At 36.2% G+C, this 20,515-nt stretch overlaps 3 protein-coding genes across 3 annotated transcripts in view; 1 reads left to right on the plus strand and 2 right to left on the minus strand.

Moving 5' to 3' along the window:
• LOC133523759 (adenylate cyclase type 2-like) overlaps window positions 1-20,515 on the minus strand; it is a 302,517-nt gene that overhangs the window by 267,573 nt on the left and 14,429 nt on the right. The gene's annotated exons all lie outside the window — the stretch shown is intronic.
• Window positions 1-20,515, plus strand: part of LOC133523760 (pre-mRNA-splicing factor ATP-dependent RNA helicase PRP16) — a 454,093-nt gene that overhangs the window by 241,463 nt on the left and 192,115 nt on the right. The window lies entirely within an intron of this gene.
• On the minus strand, window positions 17,740-18,989 carry LOC133523771 (uncharacterized). Its single transcript, XM_061859501.1, has one exon. The coding sequence runs from the start codon at window positions 18,441-18,443 to the stop codon at window positions 17,760-17,762; it is 684 nt and encodes a 227-aa protein (XP_061715485.1). The 5' UTR covers window positions 18,444-18,989; the 3' UTR covers window positions 17,740-17,759.

The following is a 20,515-nucleotide window of genomic DNA, read 5'->3' on the forward strand; positions in this document are numbered from 1 at the left end:
ACAGTTCACCAGGCTCTCACCCCCGAGAAAACATTAAGTATACCTATATTAATATATAGGTTTTGGTACTAAATCTACAAGTGTACAACAGAACTGATAATAAAATAAAACTAAAAATATCGGAATAATACAAAATATGTATAAACAAAGAGTTAACACTATTTACGTATCACAATGTCTATTAGTGTTACACAGGAGTTGAAAGTGTGATTAATTTGTAAATATGCTCGTGTGTGTGTGTGTGTGTGTGTGTGTGTGTGTGTGTGTGTGTGTGTGTGTGTGTGTGTGTGTGTGTGTGTGTGTGTGTGTGTGTGTGTGTGTGTGTGTGTGTGTGTGTGTGTGTGTGTGTGTGTGTGTGTGTGTGTGTGTGTGTGTGTGTGTGTGTGTGTGTGTGAGTTGCTCGAATTATATTTTAATAATGAGAGGCTAGGCAATCCTCAATCTCGTTATAAGTTAGCGTTTGTAGCCAATCAGTGACTTTCTGCTTACATTCTCTTAGTGTGAGAGCATATATATCGGTAAGGTCGTTAACCTTATTGTACAATTTAGAACTAAGGTAATCAACATGACGTCCTGAAACTGCCAAGCGAAATTTCTGTATACCACAGACACGAACTCGACGTTTATTTTTCGTGAGATTTTTATCAAAGGTTATGGTCTTATGTTTTTTTAAAATGACTTGGCGGAAAAATAGACTTCGTACCGACAGCACTTTACTCTCTCTATAAAGATCAATGGTAGGATACCTGAAGGGTTTCTTGAAAATTACCTTTAAGACTGCACGTTGCGCTCTTTCTAAGCGCAAGAGTAAGGTTTTCGCAGCACCACCCCATACACTAATGCAATAGGTTAGCAGTGATTGTGCCAAGGCAAAGTACACCATTTTTAATGTCATTTGGTCGACTACTGAGCGAAGGTTTTTAAAAATATAGATTAATTTCCTAATTTTCTTACTAAGTGTATCAATATGTATTTCCCACCGGAGGTTGCTATCAACTATTACACCCAGGTATTTAATGCTGTAAGTACGCAATAGTGAGGAACAAGTACACTCAGCTAATTGCCTTGGACATCTGTGAGCAATAATTTCCGAGAACTCCGCGCTCGGTTGCGAAACAGATGTTGGCGAAAAGGTTATAAACTTAGATTTATCTACATTTAGTGTAAGAAGATTAGATGACAGCCACTGCGACACATGATGTAGTGCATTCTCCGATGCCTCTTTAGCGCTAGACCAATCCTCCCCATGCACAATCAGAGCCGTGTCGTCGGCATACGTAATAATCTCGCAATTTTTTAGTTGGAGAGAGCACAGGTCGTTAATATATATCAGAAAAAGTGTTGGCCCCAAAACACTGCCCTGAGGTACCCCATAGTTTAGTTGAACTTCGTTACTTGTTGTTCTATTAATAATTACACTCTGAGATCGGTCAGTCAAATAACTTTTAAAGATATCTAAAGAGATTCCTCTAATACCAATGGTTTCCATTTTTTTTAGGAGAGTCGGTATAGACACTGTGTCAAACGCCTTAGAGAGGTCTAAAAATATACCAATCGTTTTATGTTTATCTTCCAGGTTCTTAATAATTAGAGACGTAAGTTTGACAACAGCATCTTCTGTAGATCGCCCCCTTCGAAAACCGTATTGATTGTCTGCCAAAATATTATGTTTATTAAGATAGTCAACTAGGCGTTTGTTGAGAATCTTTTCGAAAACCTTTGAGATACAGGTGAGGACCGAGATGGGACGATAGTTACTAACATTATTTTTGATGCCGCTTTTATGTATTGGGTGTATAAGAGCCCTTTTAAAAACTTTCGGAAAGTTACCCGTCGAAATGCTCAAGTTGAATATAAAGGTAAGAATTGGTATAAGTTTCGTGCGATTAGACTTTAGAATACTTGTAGAGATGCCATCATAGCCAACTGAACAATCATTTTTTAAACTGAGAATAGTTTCCTCGACTTCTGAATCATCGACATATAGAATCACCATGGAGTTCGGGTCAGGGGGACGAGTCAATGTAGGGATATAACTTGCAGGCTGCTGATTATGTGTGTCACGAATTATATTTTGTGCTAGAGCACTGCCGACATTCGCAAAATAATTATTTACAGAATCAACAGAAGATGTAGGATCCGAGGACAAGGTCAATAGCTCATTTGGTGTAGCTGTAGCTTGTTGAATGTTAGCTATTTGCTTAATTACTTTCCAAGTTTCCTTAGGCCTACCCTTGGCCTTCTCCATTTGTTGCTTATCGTAAGTGGTTTTGACATTTTTTAGGAGGTTGTTACAAAAGTTTCTATACCTAGTGTAGGTCGTTTTTAAGATAGCATTATCCGGATATTTTTTGGACTTTAAATGAAGTCTGTCACGTTGTTTGATGCAGCGGAGAAGACCAGGGGTAATCCAAGGTTTAAAAATACGACTTCTTCTTGGTTTGAGTACATTAGTTGAATTTGATGTTATAATTGAAGAAAGTATGTTAATTAAAGTTTCAGCGGCTGCATCCGAATCTTTAAGTGATAGTATGTTTGAAAAATCCGTATTTGATATATCCTTAGATATTGTGCATTTGTCTACCCTAACTGATGAGTGATAGGTGCAAGGTTTAGATTTGAATTCCAGACAGAAAACCACCGGGGCGTGGTCAGTAATAAAAGATTTTAAGACAAAAACCGTGGCCTTATTATTAGTCTTTAACATTACGTGGTCTAAACAGTTTTCATTTCGAGTGGGATATGTATGCGCCGGAAGTAAAGCATGTGATGCTGTCAGGAGAAGATAGTCATCTGAACGAGGATCAACAGAGTTTGGAGATATATTGATATTTATGTCACCAATGACAGCGAGAGACCGAAAAGATGATAATGCAGATAAAGTTGTATCTAAGCTTTCTACAAAAGGATTAGTACAGTATGTCGATGGGGATCGATAGATTGCAACAATGGCCATATCATTTCTAATTTTTAAAATAAGACAGTTTGCGTCTTGTAAGGCGGGCTCTTCGACCGTTACACTATATATGTTTCTGACATATATTACAACACCATCGTTTTGATTTTGATGCTTAGATTTGAAAATGACATAACCCGGTAAAGTGGGGATTAAGTCAGCAGAACTTAGCCAGCATTCAGAGAGAATTACTACATCTAGTTGAAAACCAACTCGGTACAGCAATACCTGTAATCCATTAAAGTTACATTTTATGCTCCTGATATTAAGATGGAGAACTTTTAGATACTCAGTGTGCGGTTCCAAGTAACTCTTGCAGTCTTCAGGGTCACATAGCAATGAGCTTGCAGGTGAGATTTTGTCAATTTCATTTATCACTAGAGTGAAATCATCCATTACAATTTAGTGAGGTAAAATACAAGTCGCAAGAAACGTGGCAAATAGTTGTTATTGTTAAAGTAAGCAGTGAATCTATTTGAAATAAACAAAGCATAATGAGGTGATCATGTGTATATTTGTTTACGATTGAAGTTTGTTTAGTGTGTAGGTATTGTGTGTGGTACGAGATTTTGGTGTGAGAATTATGTTGGCAACTCGTGATATCATTTTTACAATTAACAGCAGCTAAAAAAGTAGATACACCTAAAATAATGATTTTTACACTTATTTTGAGTATATAATCTTGATAAAGAGAAATAATGAACATGCAAAAAGTAAAGTACATTAGGTCTAGTCATACTACGCGGGACTTAAGAATATCCAGCTTGAGGTCGGCTTCGGATGCTATATGAAGAGGTTTACCGCCCTCTGTCAGACGGACATACACCTTACCGCGGTAGGTCCAGTATGCGCAGTCGTTGGTATCGGCAAACATGCGTGCAAGGTAAAGTAGTCTCCTAGTTTTAGGCAGTAAGTTTTCAGAGATGTACACAGGGGCCGGAGGGCAGTTTAGGCCAATGGTACTGGTATTAAATTTATTTCCCCTGTTTTGCTTATTGTAGCTTTTGATTGCGGTCAGTATTTTTTCTTTTTTAATGACTGTCGTAAGCTCCACAACAATTGGTTTGTTCGCATTTTTTGTACTGACACGGAACACGTCTCGGACATCAGCTGGCTGCACGTCAAGTTGTAATGCCTTTGCGGTTTCAACTACTACCTTCGTTAGATCCTCCTTTGTTTCAAATTGTTTAGTCACAGGGATATTTTTGATTTCAAAGCTTGCCGATCGGCTTACTCTTTCCAGGTCCTCGATCTTGCTTTCTAGAGTTTGTATATACTCACGGTCAGCACGGCGTTCGTTTTCCAAACTTGACAGTTTATTTTTCATGTCATCGTATTGAGCGGATATAAAATCAATAGACTGACTGATTTTATTATTCTGCTGTTTTAATTCGTCAAAAGACATTTGCAGTGAGTCTAACTTTCCATTTTGTTGAACTTGGAATTGATCAAACATCTTTTTCATTTGGTCCATAACGTCTGACATAGTAGGCTCGTCATCTCTCTTGCGCTTTGACCTGTGAGTGACGTTACGGCGGCGCTCGTCGCGATCTGAGGCCGACATGCCAGTCAGGCTCGATTCAGAGTCGTTCCCGCTCCCCGGTCCTTGTATTGCGGGTGTTTGTAAGGCCGACATCGATGCCGGCACCGTCCTCTGTGGCTGCGACTGCGGGTCCAGCTTTTGCGACATACCTTCTGTGGCCGGGGATACCGGTGGAGTGCGTTTTAGTGGCATTCTGGGCGCTAGATATACTAGGTAATCAGCAATAATAAGAGATGATAGAATCTTGAGTTTAGTAGATGGTCGAGGAGGCGATTGCGATTCTTGGTGTAGCGTAGTAACCAGGAGAGCAACAATTATAAGGAGATAGCAGTCGATTGACCAATAACAGTACTTTTCATACACACACAGCAAAACAAAACAGTTCAGCAACTCAGCAATATTTCACAAATCACGGGGCGATGCAGGCGAGAGGTACCAGGCGAGCAGCAAAGCAAAGTGGTGTAGCATGCGCTCGCGCCGGTTAAGGCGCGTCGCACGCGAGCGGCGAAGTAAGATAACTATAGCTGTCTCTTTCTTGCTAACGTGATTGGTAGTGTCACGGTAGTGTTCTTGTTGCACAGATACTACTCACAGTTGGCGCAGCTGTTATGCGATCCTGGTAGTTTACGGCGAATTTTCACTATTTAAATTTAATTTATTTTATGGTATTAAATACATTTTATTTACTTTTTTAATGAGCGTACATATGGTTTACACGTCTACTCCTCACGGAGGTCCGGGGGAAGAGGGATGGCACCAAAACAAAGAATCCGCTAAGAAATGGATTATCTGCGTGCCTATCCTGCGTGAAAGCAATTTCACAGATGCGTTCAGAAGGAAACGTAGATAACGCGACGTAGGGTTAGCATTTTGATTGCTTGCTTTGGTTTAACGAAGACGAATATTCAGTTTCCAAGCTGGACATACATATGTAAGTCGGGTGACAATGCAATATTATGGTACCATCGAGCTGATCTGATGATGGAGACACGAGGTAGCCACGGGAACTCTGTGATAAAACAACGCAACCTAATTGTGTTTGGGGTTTTTAGAATTGTCTCGATAAGTATTAGTTGCCTGTGGAAAAAAAGATACAGTCAGCGATAAAAGCTTGAACCAACATTTTTGCCAAAATCTTTTTAAATTTATTGATAAACTAGGTTCCTATAAACGGAGAATGGGAAATATTTAGAAGTGAAAAAACGTTTTCTCTTTTTGGATGGACGATCATGTGGTCTACTTCCGTCTTAAGGCGGCGTGCTTAGAGTTAGTCTAATACGCCTAATACCTAGTCTTTCTAAGATTGCATATACTTGAGAAATTGGATCGGGTACTGATGAGTAATGGAGTGATGGAGTAGCCTAGAGGTTCAGGACGTTAGCCGCATAAGCTTAAAGACGCCGGTTTGAATCCGACCTCCACCACCTTCGAGCAACACCGAGAAGGGAGACGGCATTCATACTATTTCCCCTCTGCCGGAGCATAGGTACAACTGTACCTATGGCGGTGCGTGTTGTGACTCGTCCGTAAACAAAAAGAGATCGAGGTGTGCAAGATATGTCTTTGATGTGTGTCATTTTCTATGTATTCATGTCGTCATTACAGATTGGATTTTGTATGTAGAAAAGCCATAAGATACTTTGTATCTCGAAATTCATCCCCTAAGGGGTACAATGATAGTTGCAATTTACGAGGGGATATTTTAACGACTGCTACGAGGACAAAGTCGCCGGCAGTGAATACCTGAATAGCATAACTATAATATATTATAGTTTCGCCAAGTCGTCTATCTGTCTGTCCGAAGCTTTGCTCCTTCATCGTTCGAAAGCTGCAATTTGGCATATGTATTGTAGATACATTAAATCAATCAAGGCAACAAAATGGTAAAATAATAAAAATGAAAAAAAAATTTTAAGAGCTTACGGATATTTTTGTTCGCTTTTACCTCTTACCGATGTGGGGTGTCGTTGGTTAGGTCTTTCAAAATGAATATGGTCTTCGGAAACCATTTTTTGATAAAAAGAATATTTTCGGAAATATTCGCTCGAAAGAAAAAAAAATGGTCAAACTAACAATATAATTTCTCTACTACCTAAAGGTTGTTGACCGCTTGTTGTTTACCTGTCTTTTTGTATTATGACGTGTATTCCTTTGTAAATCTATTTTGAGGTTGTGCAGTAAAGAGGATTTGCATTGTATAGTTTAATATTGTATCTTCACACGACGGTCCATATATGCGTCTCAGTTAAGGGTAGACTTGCAAGGGCAAGATACTTCTATATAGGTATGTATAGGTAACTTGCCCTTTACGCCACGTCTCATTGCTCGTCCGCCATATATTAAAACCATATTTAATCAAGGGTAGCCAAGGGTGTTATTTTAGGGCCGTCAAAACATCTTCTCACCTAGTTAGTTAAAGGTAACCTTTGCGTTTGACGAGTCGAGATATTATAGAACACATATTGGAATATGTTTGCAAAATAAACTACCTTAACAAATGAGGTGTGAGTTCGTCAATTTTGTGTTAATAAGTATACCGGGCTATATAAGTACTTTGCTGCAAAGAGCTGGTGCTACCTACGCAATAGCTACTAAGTATATATGTTGTATAAGGAAGAATATCTGGGAGACCGAGCTTTGGTCGGAAAACATATAAAAAAGCGAGTTTTCCCAGAAATAAGACCTAATAACTGGAACGATTTTTCGACCCCAAACCACGTATAGCAAATGCAGCGTGTATTTTTGATATTAACACATAATCAAAGGGCAGTTAGTTTAGGCTGTAATAAACACACTTTCATAGGTTTTATAAAAAATGGACGACTTTTATTTTTTCATACAAAATAATTCAGCAAGCAATGTATCACTACTTTGTTTTAACTCAAAACGTCTCATTAATGACGCGGCGGCGTCACAACTGTCAAAAGTGATCATGATGTACGACACACATTGCCGCTCGAAAAAATTTCAAAAATTAATTGTGCTCTGGTAGTGAAGAATAAACTAAAAAAATCTTTTAGAATTGTTTTATAGCATTAAAACCTACGTCTAGTTTAAGTTTGAGGTTAATCAAAAATACACACTGTATATCTTATACCTTTAAACGAGCAATTCTTGTATATATATTTATATATAAATATATTTCTGTGATCTCGGAAACGGCTCTAACGATTTCGCTGAAATTTGGTATATGGGGGTTTTTGGGGGGTATACAATCGATCTAGATTAGTCTTATGTTTGGGAAAACGCGTGTTTTCGAGTTTTCATGCGTTTTTCTTTCGACGCAGAATATGGTCGCTAATTTCGTGTTGCCGGCCACTGTCCGTCTGGTCCAGCGGGTTAAGACGCGGACTGCTAAACGAGTGTTACGGGTTCGACTCTCACCCGATGACTAACTTTTGTTTTTTTTTATATGTTCAAGTTTATATATAATTTTTAAATTTTTATTGTTTTAGACAAGTTTAATTTAGTAAAAAATGTAGTTAAGATTATCACCTATACACCACCATATTACAATAAATAGTTATAACCGAGCAAAGCTCGGTCGCCCAGGTATATAAACTTATATAAGAATAGCTCAACAAAAAATAAAGTTGTACACTAAATTTTTTTTTCAGATCTGAGAATGTTTATGTCATTTGTACTCAGAATCACAAGGTATTTCGATCCCAATAGAAGAAAATAAGTATCCCAAAATGTCCATGCTTTTTTTCATTCCTTCAATTTCGTTACTGTCATACAAAGTCTAAAAATGGTAATGGAGATAAAAATGTTGGTACACTTTCTTATCATATTAGGAAAATGTCCACATTAAACAAAACGTGTACATTATAAATACTCGTAAAATGGCTCCTAATCACATTTTAATGTTAAAACTTCTCTTAATTCTAAAACACTAAACGTTATTACTGTAATTGGACAGTATGGAATGTCAAAACAAGTTGGCAGATTGCCTTCCGGGCTCGTAAAACTAGCTACTTATTATATCGTGTCTTGACGTGTTTTGTGATTCCTATGTTTCTAAAATTTATTTCTCTTTGAACCTCTTATTTGAAGAATAAGTGTATGTCCCAAAGGGTCTAGCAGGCTAAGGAAGCAGAAGAGGCCCCTGTGACGAATATCGGATTTTTATAATGTCGTTTGTGGGTTATCTTATACTATAGAAACACCTTAACTTTCAGCCGTTAATGTCGTTTGTGGATCTTATACTATAGAAACACCTTAACTTTCAGCCGTATCTTGAACCGTCACCGAGATAATGTCAAAAACGTCATTTTATAGACACATTTTTCAGAGTCGTTTTTCTCCTGAACTTTATAAGGTAGAGTAATCAAACCAAATCATAGCTACAAAGAATGAGTAGGAATATAACTCAGATTATTTTAAATATATAATTCCCTGAAAAAATAATGATTAAAATGTCAGAGATTTTTTTGACAGCTCTTTTCAATAAAGTATTTGTAAAGCTATACCTATGGAAAAATCACATAAATTGCTAATAGTTAGTGTAGCTAACAACTACCATACGAAAAATCAATTCAATATAATTGGTGCAATATACATAAAAAAAATCAATGTCAACGATAGCGTTGAACTATGACTACAAATGAGTCTTGCAATCTTGACAGCCATGCGTCAAGTTCAAAATAAACACTCTCTGTTGCTAGGCAACGAAATTAAACCTCATTTAAACAGAAAATCTCCTTCAAAATGAAAGACGCCTTTGATAGCTAAACGCTTTCATTAATATTTTTCCTTCCTTAGCCTACTAGACCCTTTTATTCTGCCTCGGCTTGTGGGTCGTCTTTCAATGTATCTAACAGTATCTATCAGTGTCTGTAACAGTGTTGGCCAAATGTTAATTAGAATTGAAAATATTGAATCAACCAATACAAATTAAACCGTAAACTGTAACCGGCCGTTACTGTTTACGGTTCAATTTGTAATGGTTATTTCTCAATATTTTCAATTCTATTTAGCGTTCGGCCAACACTGGTCTGTAATATTATAACGGGCCTATACCAAATCATAGAACACTACAAGACAATTTTGGGTTAATTTAATATTGTTAACAATATATAACAACAAACATTAAAATGTGTGCTCGTACAGCAGTCACTTCATTATTGATTTTTTTAACCAAATGTAAATACCTAATACATGCATTCGGCGTTTGGCAATATGTAACCTGTTAACAAAAAGCGAAACCATTATGCTGTTTGCCGTTATTTAGCAAAGTCATTTTCGAAGCCATGCCTTAATTAAATTACCTAAGTAGCGAGGTGGATTCGAGGAAGGATTAAAGTCATGTGACGAGAAAGATATTACGAATGAATGTGGAGAGAGGTAACAGGAGGAAGACTGAAGAAAAGGTGGATGGACTGTGTGAGAGATGATACGAAACTAACCCAAGCGAATGATGAGGGGACGGGCGATAGAGAGGTATGGAAGAAACATGCTGCGCCGACCCCAAGTGAATGGGATAAGGGCAAGCGAATGATGAACGAGATGGATTCTATTAAAGCCTATGCGTTTAGATGTTCAATTTTTACATTTTATTTTGTCAAGCCTACAGCAAAATGCCTCTGGGGAAAAGTTCGTAATTGAAATACACGTACTTTTCAGGCCAGATGGAAAAATATTTGGTATAGGTATTCTAGCTCCGCGGGCTGGGCCCATTTCTCGAACGATATTAGACTAATAGTCCACGGACTGTCAAGTCGTATGGGTTACCATGGCAACACACTAATAATATTAGACTAATACCGTTCGAGAAATAGGCCTCAGCTACAATTTATTCTTGCCTTGAGGAATTATTAACTAAGATTTCTTTATGCTAGGTAAATACGATATTAAACTGTAAACTTACTTAATATTTTTTATAGGCTATTTCAGATTTTTTTAAATGTATGCCATCAACTCGATAATGATTTCTTAAATTCATTCATTCAGACTTACCATACTTTGTTGCTAGACTCTCAGCTCTATCGTTCTAACGTAATATATATACAACGTGTCCCAAAACTCAACGATAAGCCGGCACCAGAGGATGGAGCTGCTTATGATTAGTCGAGAAAAAATAAGGAAAAAAATATATCTCAATTATTTTAGAAATTACAGAAAAAAAATGAAATTCATCGAAAATCGACATCCCTAATGGTATTTTTAACGACCATGTCACAAATATTCAAATATTACTGTTTTTTTTTTTGTTTTTGGAAACTTAAGTAGCCCTGCTATCTAACACAGTTCTTAAAAATACCATAATACATGTAGTTTTTACACAAAAAATAATCAAAATTCATTTTGTCCCTACAATTTTGAAAGATTTTTTCTTACAGTCCACTTTCAATCATCATGGTGTAAAAAAATAGTATCGACACCACTATGGCAATTATTTTCAAAAGTTGACGCAACTAACCAAGATTCCAAAATGGTATAATACTTTAGGAAACCTAGTCACAAAAAAAAACAACGAATTTTTAAACAAGAATCGACATTATTTAATGTTGGCGGTAATCACTTTTACTGTACCCAAAAAAGGATTTTTGTTGTTGAAAAATGTTGAATAAATGCAAAGAAATGGTACATTTTTTTTTCCTTTTTTTTAAATTCATTTACTACATTATTAATAAACGCTAAACAATCCAGAATACGGAAAAAGTCCAATACACAAAACACAATCACAGTCCAAAATAATGCCAGGTCAGTACAGTTTGCAGATCACCAGTCCAAAAAGCAAAGCCAAGAGTTGTTAGTATGAGAGCCACATCAATTAATACGGAACGGTGCACAGCGAACAAAGGATCAGAGTGTACTGACTTGAAAATTGTATTAACTACCCACATTTTCCATTGAAATTTTAAAACTTGCAACAACAACCCTTTTCAAAAGTGATTAATATCAACATTTAAAAATGTCGGTTCTTGTTTAAAAATTCGTTGTTTTTTGTTGTGACTAGGTTTCCAAAAGTATTATACCATTTTGGAATCTTGGTTAGTTGCGTCAACTTTTGAAAATAATTGCCATAGTGGTGTCGATACTATTTTTTTACACCATGATGATTGAAAGTGGACTGTAAGAAACAATCTTTCAAAATTGTAGGGACAAAATGAATTTTGATTATTTTTTGTGTAAAAACTACATGTATTTTGGTATTTTTAAGAACTGTGTTAGATAGCAGGGCTACTGAAGTTTCCAAAAACAAAATAAAAAACAGTAATATTTGAATATTTGTAGACATGGTCGTTAAAAATACCATTAGGGATGTCGATTTTCAATGAATTTCATTTTTTTTCTGTAATTTCTAAAATAATTGAGATATATTTTTTTCCTTATTTTTTCTCGACTAATCATAAGCAGCTCCATCCTCTGGTGCCGGCTTATCGTTGAGTTTTGGGACACGTTGTATAAATATAATAAAAATAAATAAAAAATAACCAACATTAAAATTGAGAAGAAATTATACTTTAATCAGACAGAGCCGCAGGAACAATTACTTATTCAAATACAATTGGCTACTTGACAATTTTTTGGAAATAATGTCAATCGATATTGATTTTCCTGGGGATTAAATGTCTATATAGCACTCATGGCATTAAGGCAACACAGAGGTCAGAAATGAGAGTTAAAGTCTGACGCTCGCACTCGACGATTGAAACGCCTCTAACAAAATGATAATGTAAGTTTTTTTTCGGACTTTGGAGCCTTGTATTTTTTTAAAATCTCAATATGTCTTTTTAAATTCCACTTTTTAGGGTTCCGTAGCCAAATGGCAAAAAACGGAACCCTTATAGATTCGTCATGTCCGTCTGTCTGTCCAATTCTGTCACAGCCACTTTTTTCCGAAACTATAAAAGCTATACTGTTCAAACTTGGTAAGTAGATGTATTCTATGAACCGCATTATGATGTTTATACAAAAATAGAAAACAAACAATAAATTTTGGGGGTTCCCCATACTTAGAACTGAAACTCAAAAAATCTTTTTTCATCAAACCCATACGTGTGGGGTATCTATGGATAGGTCTTTAAAAATGATATTTAGGTTTCTAATATCATTTTTTTCTAAACTGAATAGTTTGCGCGAGAGACACTTCCAAAGTGAAAAAATGTGTGCCCCCCCCCCCCGTAACTTCTAAAATAACAGAATGAAAAATCTAAAAAAATATATATGATATACATTCCCATGCAAACTTCCACCGAAAATTGGTTTGAACGAGATCTAGTAAGTAGTTTTTTTTTAATACGTCATAAAAATTTAAAAAAAATTTTTTTTCATCAAACCCATACGTGTGGGGTATCTAGGGATAGGTCTTCAAAACTGATATTTAGGTTTCTAATATCATTTTTTTCTAAACTGAATAGTTTGCGCGAGAGACACTTCCAAAGTGAAAAAATGTGTGTCCCCCCCCCCTGTAACTTCTAAAAAAACAGAATGAAAAATCTAAAAAATATATATGATATACATTACTATGCAAACTTCCACCGAAAATTGGTTTGAACCAGATCTAGTAAGTAGTTTTTTTTAATACGTTATAAATGGTACGGAACCCTTCATGGGCGAGTCCGTCTCGCACTTGGCCTGTTTTTTATAATAGATGGCTCATTTTATATCCGTTTATCTAAATTTTGTTAAAATATTCAACATGTGTCAAGTACCTACCCAATTGTGTCGACAGATCTCAATATCTACGAAGCAATAAGATTAGTATCTTATTGCTTCGTAGATATTGAGATCTGTCGACACAATTGGGTAGGTATACTAATCTTATTGCTTCGTAGACATTGAGATCTGTCTGACTAAAGTATCATATCGTTGATTCTCATAGCACCGGCAGTGAACTTGAATCAACTAGGGCCGAATAACCTGGAAGCGGGCCAGCAATCTATTCCTAGCTGATGTCACCGAACCGATCGTGTACGGGTGACATTTGGGATCTGTCGATGGTTAATTAGTTTACCGATTGCACCTTTTCTGAATTCGCGTTCCGTTGGATAAAAAACTCTACATACTTTGCAATAACGAGGTGTGGAAATGTCACCATACACATCAAGATACTTTGAAAATATGACTTGTCATGTCAGAGTCTTTGCAAATTAGCTTAGAATGGACTCGATTCAAAGATTTTATGAGAAATCTCTAACGCAAAGGAACCAACCCAACACGTGTTTGGGATTTAGATCTTGAATTTAAATAATAGACTACTAAACTCTATTTTATTTTATTTTTATTAATTATTCCATTTTGTGTGTGCTTAACTCTATTTTGTTGTCTTAATTTTCTTTTTTGGCATTTTTATGTTGTTACTGTCATAATTTGTGTTTTTGTTATGATTATTTAAACTTTATATTGTGTTATAATTTAATTTAATTACTTTATTTGACGAGTGTCTAACTTGACGAATCAAGGATTTGACGAGTGCCTTACTTGACGAATCAAGGATTTGACGAGTGTCTTACTTGACGAATCAAGGATTTGACGAGTGTATTACTTGACGAATCAAGGATTTGACGAGTGGCTGCGAAATCTTTTTGCAGCTGCCAAATAAATGATTTATCTATCTATCTAAACAAGGAATGCTAATGCAAGGAATTAAATAACAGTATCTCAACTATAAATAAACTTAAAAATAACAATATAAGTGAGAAAGATAGACTATAGACTAAAACACCTACTGTCAGAAAAGTCTTATTTCAAGCGCCCCCCCTGGATTTATTTTATTTATATAAGGATCACCAACAGATAATACATCTACACGATTACATAGGAATAAGCAAATATAGAACATTAACAGACGCTTAGATGCAGACACTTATAGATGACAGCTCACAACTGATATTGTTTTTAATTGATATGACAACGTAAATGTTACAGTAACTAGCTTAATAAAAAAAAAACACGAAATGTGACTCCACCGTACCATTCCAAAACAAACAAAAACAGATCGATTACATGAGAAATTCATTAAAATGTAAAATCACAAAAGTTTTAGTGAATCTTAAAACGTCGCTGACAGCTGTCAACTAAAAGAAAAACGTTGATCTCTGTTAAAATTTAACGTGGCATAAAAGCTTACATTCAATGCACTCAGACACCTTGTGTGACTCGTAATATGAATCAATTTTGCCCGCAACTTTAACGTGGTAATCAGTTTATCACATGCCCATACAAACCTCCTCAGGGGTGGAATTTAAAAAATCTACAACCTTTGAAGAATAAGTATGTTGTTCCAATTTCAAACTCCTAATTTCAACGGTTTAGGCTATGCGTCGTCTGTTGATACGAGTATATCATATTCTGTTTTTTTTTACTATGAAGTACATATAGCCCATAGGAAATAGTATAGAATGCTCATTTGTTCCTAGAAAATAAATGACTTCGTACTTTATAAAAATTTGTTTCATACTTTTCGATTCTATGTAATGGTATAAATTTTCAGAATTGACAAACTTTCAAATCCCGTGACTGTACATAGAGCTTTGACAATCTCAAGGTTTCACTTAGCCACTAAGGGTTGTATTAAGTATGCCCCTTTTGATTACGATATATAAGAACAATCCAACAGGTGTTAACTGCTTTTAATTCTATGGGACGGATTTTCGATTTAACGGTTTTACATTTTAAGCCAATCATCGAGGTTATAATCATTAACTTGATATATCCAAAGAATGTAAATGGATAAATCAGATATTTCACGTTGTTGGGCAGTCCCGTCAGCCAGGCGACAATAATATCACAGTTTCTTAGAACTCTTGTAAGCACCACTTTATATTATCGTTCTTGGTAGATGGACCATTGTGAAAAGAGCTTATATTCTCTACAAAATCGTGTGATTAATTAATTTTAATACCATAAAACTAGGATATACCTTAAGAGCTTAGAGCCATGTCTGTTATTTTCTGTACAAAACATTCTGTCGATTTTTCGTCAAATGTATGACTGTTTACTTTGTACGTAACGTAAAAATAGCCATGTCAGAATAACGTCAGTCTATACAAAAGTATACACAATTCTGCAAGGTTTTCGGCAGAGCGGTAAGTTCTTAAAGGCGACTCCTGTCTAAGGGCCTGTTTCACAATAGCCAAATAAAGTCCTGAATAAGCTACTTGCGACTTATCTGTCGAAAAAACTCATCGTTAGCGTTTCATAATCTTCAGTTAATTTATTTGTTAATTAGCTATCCCATACTTGGACATTGTGAAACAGGCCCTGAATGCTCTAAACTAAAGAGTGACCCAGACGACCGTAGCCATGGCAACGGCTCGCAAGAAACAGTTGATTCACCCAAACGATTTCAAGGTGAAAAAAATTAAAGAGTTCGTGGGAGGCCACTCTTCATTACAAACCAATTAGCCGTGTAAATAAACAATAATCATTAATGTCAGTCTTGAACAAGTACGATGTGTCATGCTCAATCTCACATTTGGCAAATAAATAATACTTATTATAGGTACTATTCATTCTTTTAAAATTATGGCTTCAGCCCAGTAGGACAATTTCACCAGTATTAAGGTATAAGTAGCTTTAAATACGACTGAAATTGTACGGTAAGTACAGTGAGTGTACGGTGATTTTATAAGCTCTTGTTAAGCGATAGCTGGCCTTTACAAGTAGCACGTGAACTACCGGCCTGACTCCAAAATGGTGGTTAAACGCGTTTCAAGATTAATTATCCATTCACTGCAAACTACCACATTATTTACTGTATAATTATAAGCTATCGATATTACATTTTAAACAATATGAATGAGCAAAAAACAAAGGAATTAATCACGAGACGAGACTATCAAGATGGCGCTCAAACCGGAAGTCCTAGGTACTATTAATGGGAAAACAACTGACAAAATATCAACTTTACTGACATTCCCGGCGATGGTTCGTAGAACAAGCTGTTTCACAGAAAGTGAATTTATTTTTGGCATTTAAAATAATTGAATACATGATTGAATGAATGGTTTATTATATACGGTTTCGTTTTCAATGCGGTTCAATTCTCAATTAATCAAGCTTTCACTTTCAGTTTGACTTCGTTTGACTTCGTTTGATCCGTACTGAACGTGATATCCTGTAGTTATATTAAGAAGGAAATATACCACGCACTCGTCTGAATAAAAGAGAAAATGTTTTTCCACTTCTAAGTTTTTTTCCATTCTCCATGATTTTTTTAGTATTTTATCGACACAATGGAAGACTAGGTTTATAGGTTTTACTCTTTATTTAATTTGCTTTAAAAATTTTTTAAAGCGAAACCTATAATATACTATGCTGAAGCGATCGACATCAAAATCAAAGTGATATTTAGTTATTAGAAAAATTTTTTCCCGAAATGGAAATTTCATAGAAAAAGTACCGTTACTTCGTTAGGATCGGAAAGCTATTCTTCCCTCTTGAAATATTAAACTTATGAAGTAGCTACCATTGCGTTATTATTATTATAGAGAAGCCATACCAAACAAAGAAATTATTGCAATCGCAACCTGTATCACGGTGGCCCACGCGACCAAAACGTAAAGCGCCGTAAAATTCATGGCAATTACGCGTTTTGGGTCGCAAGATTCACGTTCCGCTTCTATGCTTTGTTGTCCAAACAACAACTCATGGCACAGTTTACTGAATGATGAAAATAATTTATTTGAAACATCACACAACAATCTTAAAATTAACACTTGACTTTAGTAATTTGTTGTACCAAAGAGGATACCACTCAGCACGTGTCGGAGCACATAGTGCAACCTTCAGTGGAACCTTAAACTTTAAACCTAAATCTTAAAATAGTAATAAAATACTTTAGAACGTAAGAATAATAAAAACAATGCGGAGCAGGTTCTCTGTGCTGTACCAGTTCTATGCGTGGTAGTAGTAATAATAGTTAAATTTTGGGTACCGTACCCCGTATAGTCAGCATCAAAAGCAGCAGATGAAACAACGTCAAAAATATCTGCAATTCTCTATGTATGTATGTATGTCACCTTATTGCACATAAACAGGTTAACATAAAACAGACAAAACAAAACGAAAAAAAATGTTATGTACAAAGGCGAACTTATCCCTAAAAGGGACTCTTCCAGCTAACCTTTGAGAAGATGCGAAAGGATCAAACACTAACACGTGAAAGATAAATCAATATTAACAGTAGCAATAAGTATGAGAATTATGGATACACATAAAAGTAGGACGAGAGCAATCAATAATAATAAAATAAAAAGTAGAAAACCCGTAGTACTTTGAATACGCAAACTATACTACTACTACTACTACTTAATGGCGCAGCGACCCAAAATGAGTCTTGGCCTCCGACACGAGTACACGCCAGTTGTCTCGATCCTGCGCCATCTCCCGCCAGTTATCGGCCTGGAGATCGCGCAAGTCCGCTTCAACAGCATCGCCCCAGCGATATCTGGGACGTCCGATAGGCCTCCGCCCTACCGGGCGTCCCAGGTATGCCCTTTTAGCGCCGCGATCCTCCTCCATTCTCAAAACGTGGCCAAGCCAGCGGAGACGGTGAGCTTTTGTTTCGCCGACAATATTGGGTGTAGCCATAAGATCTTCAATCTCGACGTTTTTGCGGAGTCTAAGGCTGCCATCCTCTCTTCTCACAGGGCCCAGGATCTTTCGAAGTATTCTCCTTTCTGTCACCAGGAGTTTATTTTCTTCTTTAAGTGTCAGTGTCCAAGTCTCGCATCCGTACATGAGTATGGGCCGTATGACCGTCTTATATATACGTATTTTTATGTTCTTGCTCAGGAGTTTGGACACTAACACTTTATGAAGGGCGGCACTACATCGCAAGGCGTTCTGAACCCGGATGTCAATTTCCTCCTCACGAGTATTTGTGTCGGTGACGGTGCAGCCTAAGTATCTAAATTTGGCCACCCCTTTATATATGGTACCTCCAACATGAAGACCTTCTCTTTTGACGCGCGTGTTTTTATAGCGTTTCATGTGAAGATACTCTGACTTTTCATGGCTGATACTTAGGCCCACCTTTTTGGCCTCGGTTTCCAGGACTGCAGCGGACTCGGCAACATCTTGTTTCGTTTCTCCAAGCAAAGCTAGATCATCTGCATACCCTATCACCACATGCTTCCCATTCAGATCTAGCCCGATATCTAGTACAACAATACTATAACATATACATATTATAAATAAAATACTCTCTAATACCAAACTCTAAGTAACTCTAATACCAAAACGAGATACTTCTCTACAGTTCGCGTTCATAGTACATTTTTAATCAAGGGATGGAAGTCACTAATCTCCCCCGAGGTAGTTTCACTCACTGCGTCCGAGCGCCAATAGTTTGTTATTGTTTTATTCGTTCAGCTTTATAATAAATCTTATCATATATTAAACTTCTATTAACATATAAATACTTAAAATAAATTTTAATTAAGACTTATTCCCCATGCTGTTCTATATTACTATGAATATGTTTGACGACGTACTCAACGATCATATTGTTTTCTTCTCTTTTACTCTACTTGCTTTACACGCAAAAAAGTGATAGAGCAATTATCGGCCTGTAGCCAACGGCCTGGCCAGTTTTCAAACTTTGACAGCCATCTACATCTACCATTGCTGACTGATGAAAGCCCTTTTCATAATGGGTAACTTAGCGTTTTAGTCCAAGATAACATTTTTTAAACATGACTAAGTAAGTACAATTTTTATAGCATTTCATTTATAGCATGGTACTTTGTATTAATTTAGGTAAAAGTATGGTTATTTATGGAACGGGGAGTTAAATATCAGAATAAAGATTGTATAAGTAACCAATCTATTCAAAACCAAATTTCAATTGCTTAGTTATCGTAAAAGAATGAAAGTAATCGTACTTGGAAAGTAAATTCTCTAATGCAGAAACGTATCACTTTCTGCACACTTTTTAGAACAACAATGACCCTCTTTTAGAGCATAAGAAATGAATATACATTTGCTATAGTCTGTAATTGGTCGACATTATAGAGGGATGGCAATAGAGCGTCTCTTTTATTAAGCTATTAATAAGCTATGAAAAGCCATTAATAGTTGTTGTTTAACCGCCCATGCTAATATTGATACCCGAACAAGCGAAAGATTCCAAAATTGAACCACGAGCGTAGCGAGTGGTTCGAGAAGTATAATCTTGAGCGTTGCTAGGGTTTCAAGGCTCGAGGGTTAAACAAAATTTACCTCCGAGTGAAACACAACATTTTTCACCACACCAACGCGAGGAAAGCACTAACTACGAAATACCAAAAAAATCGAATTAAATTAAATCCAAAGTAACGTGATAAATAAAATGGCCTTCAAAATCATCATTTCTAAAGTCAATTCTACTAGCTAACATAAGGAAACAACATCTGATTACATTGCCCCACATGTGGATAAAATGCAACTTTCTCATTAGTTTTTGAACAATCAAGAGGGCCTTTACCAGTTGGTGTGGTGAAAATAATATTGCAGCACAGTGTTGTTCATCAAACAACTTGATAGCCCCTCAGCTTAGTGGTTAGCAGTTTAATTGGTCGTTAGCTTTTATAGGTTTGCTGTAAAACCAAACTAGATGCTAATACTGAACTTAAACTATATAGTTGAAAGTATTTATAACTTGTAATTGGGTGAATCAACTTTTTTTGTTTTGTTATCCTGTCCCGTTGCCCAAGGGACAACAGTGGCACAGTTTGTTTGAAGAGACGTTGTATGCCGTTCTATTAACATGCTTAGTAGGGGCCCATTATGGACATTGGTTATAACGACCACAAAAACGCAAGTTTGATACATTTAAGTACCATAAAATCAGTATTTCAATGAACTTTTGTCCCCTGGACAACTAATCGTAACCATGGCAACGAGTGACGCTAAAAAGTTGATTCTCCCAATTATCGTAAAACATGACAACCCCATTTTGTATTATTTGTGTTATATTGTATTATTAATGGAAAGCAGAAAGTAAGTTTTCAGCAAAGTGCGTTTCTTATAAATATAGCAAGTCTTTAATCCGCAAAAATTAACATTTGTCTACAATATTTATA

The sequence above is a fragment of the Cydia pomonella genome, chromosome 12, assembly GCF_033807575.1.
Source record: "Cydia pomonella isolate Wapato2018A chromosome 12, ilCydPomo1, whole genome shotgun sequence".
Classification (NCBI taxonomy): Eukaryota; Metazoa; Arthropoda; class Insecta; order Lepidoptera; family Tortricidae; genus Cydia; species Cydia pomonella.

Excerpts from the sequence above, each read along its gene's own strand:
- LOC133523771 (XM_061859501.1), bottom strand. The coding sequence starts at position 18,443 with ATGAAACGCTATAAAAACACGCGCGTCAAAAGAGAAGGTCTTCATGTT.